We start from the raw sequence: 7690 nt of genomic DNA on the forward strand, positions 1-7690 counted from the left end.
GTTCTAATGGGCAGATGGGCATCTAAGATAGAAGTCTTTCTAAATTTAAATAATTTAAGCAATGCATTGTAATCCATAATCCCTGTACTATTAAATTACGTAATGTATTAAGTCCTAATTAGTATTTGCACAGTGATACATTGTAATTACATCAAACCAGGGTGGGGTTAGAGTTAGGACAAGGGCTAGGTTTGGGTTCATGTAACTGCAAAGTATCAAAGTGCTGTCACACATTGAGAGATAGTGAGTGGAACTGCATTTAACAGTATAGGTCCAATGTACCAAGGGCTATGTGATATATAAGGTTACCCAGGGTGTTTTCTCTGGGTTGCACTGATGCAAACACTATGCACTATTCACTGATGCAACAATATTCATAAGTTTGTCGTGAAACATATATTTGAAATCTAAATCACATATCATGTATTGTGTAGAGGGTTGTGTTTGGTGTGCATTTAATATTTGAGAACTATTAAAATATTGCTTTAAAAAAAATAAGTGCTTTGCTTTTTTTTTGCTTTTTAAAGTGCAGCCACTTATTTTTTTTAAAGCAATATTTGAGGGATCCTGTAAAGACACGTAAAGGTCAGATTTTCCTAATTGACTCAAAGTACATGCTTGAAAGCAGTCCTTGACTGTCATTTGGAGCAGATCAACTCTTTGCTCCTTTAAGTGGTCTTTGACTGTCATTTGGAGCAGACCACCCCCTGCTCCTCTTAAGTGGTCATTGGCAGTAACCACTAGAAGTAGATTCCTACCATTAGAACGACAGACAGACATTTACAGACACACCACAAACAAACACACACACACACACACACACACATACACAGACACGCAGTTCCAAGTACCTCCAGCATCACCACACAGATCTGCTTCACACACTGGATGATGGCTTCTGGCGTGCCGGAGATGGTGACTGCTCTCTCTGTGGAGTTGGGCAGCATGTCCCCTGCCACCTGCACCTGGGCACCTGTTGACTGCAGAGAGAGAGAGAGAGCAATATACCACAGGTCAATATCCTCCAGCCAAACACTTCCACTTGGTTTTAAAATGACTTCTGTCAAGGACCACGATGACAACGACGAAAATGGATCTAGCCTCCCTCTCGTGATGAATACTTACAGGTGTAGTGCTATGGAGGACAGTACGAGTGGATTTTCAAGATAAACTACACATAAAAAGGCCCTTTCTTGTTCTTGAATTTAAGTAAACAGTAAACACAACATTTCTAAATCATTCTTCTTATTAACAACAAAAACCACATGCTCTACCTTAAAGTCTACTGAGTGCTGATTTCAGTTCACACAGAACATCCATACTTTTCAGGAACCAGCAGGCCAAGGCATACCATACTGAGCCTGTCTGTCTGAGAAGACTTAAGCCTTGTACTCTCCTGTTTGATACGCACACACACACGCACACGCACACGCACACGCACACGCACACGCACACGCACTACTAAGGAACCCCTTACCTCTCTCATCTCCTTAATCTTGGAGCCTCCTTTCCCGATGAGGGAGCCGCACTGACTGGCCGGGACCACCAGGCGAAGGGTAACTGGTGGTTTGCTGGTGGCTGGGCTGTTGCTCATGGAGTTGATGATGTCCTGAAGGGGTACATGACACGGAACATTCCAGATTACAATTACTTAACGCTCAAAGAACTCCAAGGAGCATTACATTTTTTTTTTGCAGAACTCTTACTCTTAAAATGGGGCAATTAAGAACTCCATGAAGTATTCCTTGGTATGCCTCCACAACAAAAATAATAAACGTTCTACTAGGCACAGTCGGATGACAGATGCTTTGTCATAAACTTTATCTTAGCTGTTCCTGCCGCAAGAAATAAAGACTAAAATGAAGCATCTCTCACAAATGTATCAGCTATAGTGAAACCAACTTTATTAAAACAAAGTTACTTCACAAAGAGTGAAACAATACTGTGAAGTCAAACATTTATGAAGCACACACTGTTTGCGGTCGTTGAATGCTTTTGAAATCATTTTTTTGTGGAGAGACAGTTTGGCTTGATGAATAATAATCGTCAAATTAGAGCCCATTGTGGCTTAAGATGTTTCTATTATGTGTCCAACAATTAGACATTACCAATGCAAATCTGTTTTAAATATATGTAAAGTAGAGCATTCATATTTATGTAAGTACCTCTTCAAATTTGTAGGCGATCATGGCAAAGGCCTTAAAAATGGCATCTGTGGGGCCGGTGATGGTGACTATCCTCTCAGGGCAGTTCCCCTCCGAAATGTTGATGCGTGCACCACTCTATGAGAACCACAGGAACAGGAACCATTTTCACTATACCTCAGTTCAATTCAATTAAAAATGATATAAAATTTGACTAATAATTATTCTACTTAAATGAATACACTTTTGCTAATCAAAAAAACAACACAATTCTGACATAGATTTTAAACACATAATAGAAATGCCTGCTGACCATATTGTAACAGTGATAGTCACGTTTAGACCGTGTAAAGCTTACCTCTTCACGCATTTTTTTGACAGTTTCTCCTTTCTGAAAGTGAAGATCAGTAGAGTCATTAGACTGTTTCATTTCCAAAATCTTAGGTTATTGTAAATTATATGTTATAATTACACACAATAAAAGTTTCCATTTACCTTTCCGATGATGCTACCAACCTCCTGCAAAATGACGAGCAAATAAACAAATAAATTCCATAATACTCTAACTATATGGGTCAGATGGGCATAATGGGCATAACTTTATTTACGTATGTCTTTTATTATTATTATGCCTTTTTTGCATCCTCACCTTGCCGTGCATCAGGAGCCGGATAGTGAGAGTGACATTCAGCCCGCCTTCGGACTGGACTTTGGCAGGTTCCATCATGGGGTCAGTTGAGAAGGGCTGGGTGTGATCAAGTGCAGAGGGATCCGAGAGGGCCAGTGTGTCGGTGATGGGAGGGACAGACAACCAGTCAGCTGCAGTGGACAAGATTGGCAGGTGTACAGTAAGGTTTCAGGTGATAAACACTAATATAAACATCATAAACATGTTTGCAAACACACACTTGTTGAAACACACATACACACACACATACACACACATGTGTGCAGACACACACACACACACACACACACACACACACACACACACACAAACACACAATATAAACCAACACTATCATGCATCATTGAGAAGAGTAGCACAAATCATCTTAGGAACTACCACGGGAATAATGACATCTCAAAGCATCGTCATTTTATACCACATGAAGCCACAAGGGGGAGTAGTCTTTTCACGATCCTCAATGGGATCATGACATGGATGTATGTATGATTGCTTTGAGAGGCGATATAGATTTTTTTTTTTCATGGGAGAGTATTAAGCCTGTGATAATACCATTTTAGTCAAATCTGGGAAACCTACAGTATATGACTGAACCAGGGGAATAATTCCTATAACACACAGCAACTATGCATCCTCACTGCGCAGTGTCATAACCACACAAGGCAAGCACAGAGCTGTAACTGATGAAGACCCAACTTAACAACCTCAGACTTTAGTGGCTGTGGCTGTCTCTGTTGTTCTTAGTGGCCACCCATCTTGGTTAGCTAACACAAGTCTGCCAGAAACCACATCTAAAACTCATCTTTGCCACTGGTGTTCCTCAAGACAATGTCCCTTCACAAACAATCATAAACACCCATCCGTCATGAGCATCAGTCACTATACTGCAGCTCTGAAAGCGCTCCGGACTTCAGCCGTGTCTGCTAAGAAGCCTCAGAGTGGACGGGGGAAAGTGGATAGAGATGGGATCGGCGCTGTTGTTGCCAGCTGTCCTCCTCCAATCTCTCAGAGGATGCTGGGATTACATAAAGCCCTAATCCAGGGTTAAGACCATCCAGAGGTTGGAGGGCAGCGTAGCCAGCGCACAGAAATAATCCACAAACAACCGACCCAGATGACGGCTCAGGGTCCAGCCAGAGAGAGATAGCACGATGAAGAAATCAAGGCCACAGCATTACAGCACTGTTGCCGGAGACTGAGGGCGGTATTATGGGATGCCATCCATCGCCAGGACTGCTTTCTTGTACAGTAGCCTAGCGGCCCTACTATTCGTTTAGGTGAAAATGGCTGCCACAGGAGAGAATAAAACTCCTGTCAAATGAAAAATAAAATAGTTCTGTTTCCTTCTGTGTATGTGTGTGCGCTGTGTGAGTGAATAACAGAAAGAGGGGTAGAGAGAGAGAGAAAGCGATAGAAAGAGAAAGAGAGAGCGGCGCGTGGGGAGGAGGGTGCATTTTCCAAGGTCTTTGCACAAACAAAATGGCCTCATGTTTGAACAAATGCCAGCTCCAAGGCATGGCCTACTCAAAGGCTGCTTCCTTTTCCTGTTCTCCCCCTTCTCTCTCTCTCTCTCTCTCTCTCTCTCTCTCTCTCTCTCTCTCCCTCCCTCATTATCTACCTTCCTTTATTCCTCTGCCTTGACAGGACAGAGGTGATGCTATCTTTCTCCTTGTCGAGCATTGACACATACATATTAACAGTTGTGCTAATTGAGCTGCAAGAGCGCAGCCTTGTTTTCTCTATCTCTATCTCTCTCCCTCTCTCTCTCTCTCTCTCTCTCTCTCTTTCTCTCTGTAGTGTGCACCATTGCTTAGAGAGGACGAGCCGCGCTTCGCACGGAGGTGACATCTGATGGGGAAAGTGGGTCAAGCCTTCTGCTAAAGAGCTTCTGCCCCCTTCCTCTGTGGCGGCTATCGAATTAAGCACGCTTCGCGCTCGACTGAGCACCGCTCCGAAAAAACGTTCCCTTTTTTTTCTCTTTCTACAGCCTAACCCCCCCTCAACTCTGCTGCTCTGCACTGCAGACTGCACAGCAATGTTAAGGGGAGGGATATATATATATATATAGAGAGAGATAGAGAGAGAGAGAGAGAGAGACGGGGAGCTCTTTTCTTTTCTCGTTGTGATTTACTTTTAATACTTAAGGGCAGCCTGCGGTGTGCAGAGCAGCTCACAATGAACGATGCGGCGGCCCTTTCAGAGCCAGCCAAGTGAAAGCAGATCCACGGAGCAAAAAGCCAATACAGACAACCCCCAGAACAAAAGAACCAGGATGAGAGAGAGAGAGCCAGGAGACTTCACTAACGGCTTCCCCAGCTTCACTGCAGGTCGTGACCCTCACAGGCAGGACAAGGGACAGGTGACTGTCCGACAACTGACGTGTCAAAAAAAACAAGCCTGTTACATAAACCTGACACACTGGGTTATGACTAATTAAAATACCCCTGAATGAGTCATGGGGAACAAGGGTTTGGCTGTATCAGACATGGGCCCATTGATTAACTAAAGAACCTTGGTGCAGTGAAAGTGTCCAAACATTTCAGACTTGGACTTGGACCTATTTGTAAAAAATGGACACATAATAGCAATGCAATGACAAGATGAACCAATTAAATGTGGTAAATATGTAGTGAATCCTCTAAGAAAATCTTCAAAAATGTGTTTTGTTTGTGACCCAAAGGGTCAATGTGGGCCACTGTGATTATGGAGGAAAACTTTAGCACTGTGTTTATGGAGAAAAACAGATTTCAGTTATCCTATAATATCAGCAAAATCAAAATATCAGAAGCCATAGATTTAAACCAACCCGATTTCTGGGACACATTACTCTTGACTTTGTGTCCATAGTTGAATGCTAACTGGAGCAAGAGATTGATTCTAACAGCCGATTGCAGTAACCTCTTGGTTCCAGGAAATGCTAAAGGGTTCTACATGGATAAAAAGTGATGGTTTTGCAGTACCATGACTATGAGGCCTTCCAGGTGTAGTGCACTGGAGGTGTCCTTTTCTAGCACTCTGTTTAACCCTGCTGTGCTAGACTGTAGCAGGTCAGTGACAGGTGAACAGAGAGTGACCGACTCCAGAGCACGTCTGGGCCGGATCAGGGCCGGATCTGGCGGCTTGATGTGAGAACACTCAGCTCAAGCAAAGCCTCTTACAACACCCCAGTCTGGAGAGGATTTGTATCCACTGCGTCCCTCGTTCTGACCCTAAGATTAAATAAAATGAGAGAAAATACCCACATCGAAGGCAAGAGGCTTCATCCACACCACCCACATGCATGTTACACCGAATCATATTCAAATCAGGTCACTTGGACAGTGGCAAAACAAATGATTAAATGTTGCCACATATCCACTTCAGGGAAACACTAATCTAGTATTCTGTTTTATGCAGCTGTGTAATCCATTTTTTTCTATAAAAAGAGTCAAATGAAGTGGTGTATGTTAATGTGATGACATGTATATTTCCCACAGCACACTTAGAAAATAGAAACTTCCAAAAGGCCGCTCAATAACATCATGACTAATAGGATTATACAACCACTGCGATCAACTGATGATAACGTCTCCTCTCACTCATGCACAGTTTGGGAACACGGGGATCATCAAATTACTTCTCAAACCTCTGTACAAACCCGCCACACGTTGACCACCAAGTCCACTTTGACAACTTTTCTCTCTGTTACGGATTAATAAATAATGACTATATCCCGTCAGCAAAGTAAGTTGCAGAATTTTTTCCAGTGCTTAATCAATATCTCTCACCACAGGACGTCATGGAAAAGACATCACAGGGGCCGTATCAGGAAGATAGATGGGGACAGAGACTAAGTCTGCTCCCAACGGTACGTTTGATCTTCATTTGATGGTCCCCACAGACTCAGCACCAAAAAGACAGACTAGGATGAGATTTGGTGCGGCAAGGTGGAAGGGAAGTATTAGGCTGTCACCGGTTTAGGCTGAAGGTTATGGATGTGTGGGGATCCAGCAGTACACAGTAGGTACTCTTTGGAGACCACAGCACACAGACTTTTCATTCTTTTCAACCCTGAACCAGTTTATGACCGATGTTCGGGGCGAATTGTGTCACAGTGATGATAATTGCGGTAATGATTGTGGAGGTTGTCCAGTTTCAAGTTGGCAATACATACTGAACACATTGCATTCTGTGTGGTCATTATATCCCTACAAAGAGTCCGTTGGCTCCAAGGTTTAATATCAAAAATTAAGTACTGATGCGATCCACTCACTCAATCACCCAAAAATGTCAGCGAAACCTAAACAGAAACTTTGCGTCGAGAATAATTACCCAGTTCGTTTTCAAACTGCGTCGTTATTTCTCCAGGACAATGGCATATGGCAGAGTCGTAATTAAGGCAACAATGACTCGGGCCCCTGCTGCAAGCCTTATGTGGGTTTCTCATGAGAATGGAGGCATGCTTCTGCCTTTTGTGTTTGCTCACTGAGAGACCACGACTTAGGGTCTCGCCTCACACACAATTACAGTCAAAACCACTACGAAGAAACATTCCATCCGCATCGAATCATTAGAACGTGCGCCATGAATTAATAATGGACCCACCATGATCCTGTTTACGTCATAAATACAGCATTACATCACTGACGCAAAAGACGAATAAAAATTATGAGCAATGTCAACCTCGTCTGTCCACTTGACTTTGTCCAACACCACGCATTTCAAAATGAAAATCAAAACCTCATCGGCCCTTAACCTGTCAGTGTCTAGTAAAACGACCCATCAGAAGACAACGATAAAACACAAATGAACTAAACTCTCCATTTAAGGCTATCTACGCATTGTGATTTAGCTGATTATTTATATATATATTTGCTAA

General features: G+C 42.9%; 1 protein-coding gene across 9 annotated transcripts in view; it reads right to left on the reverse strand.

Moving 5' to 3' along the window:
• LOC308361605 (poly(rC)-binding protein 3) overlaps positions 1-2868 on the reverse strand; it is a gene marked incomplete at both ends in the record, with an annotated part of 6531 nt that extends 3663 nt beyond the window's left edge. For 8 of the 9 annotated variants that reach the window (XM_080834011.1, XM_080834010.1, XM_080834008.1 and 5 more), the window contains 6 exons: positions 852-980; positions 1478-1609; positions 2166-2282; positions 2503-2535; positions 2640-2663; positions 2794-2868. In XM_080834011.1, coding sequence (XP_080690137.1) covers positions 852-980; positions 1478-1609; positions 2166-2282; positions 2503-2535; positions 2640-2663; positions 2794-2868 — 510 coding nt within the window. Of the gene's footprint in view, positions 1-758; positions 981-1477; positions 1610-2165; positions 2283-2502; positions 2536-2639; positions 2664-2793 lie in introns of all 9 variants that reach the window. The other variant, XM_080834005.1, reaches the window with a different exon arrangement.
• Positions 2869-7690: the final 4822 nt, after the last annotated feature.

This window comes from Sprattus sprattus, assembly GCF_963457725.1.
Source record: "Sprattus sprattus genome assembly, chromosome: 3".
In the NCBI taxonomy this organism is placed as follows: domain Eukaryota; kingdom Metazoa; phylum Chordata; class Actinopteri; order Clupeiformes; family Clupeidae; genus Sprattus; species Sprattus sprattus.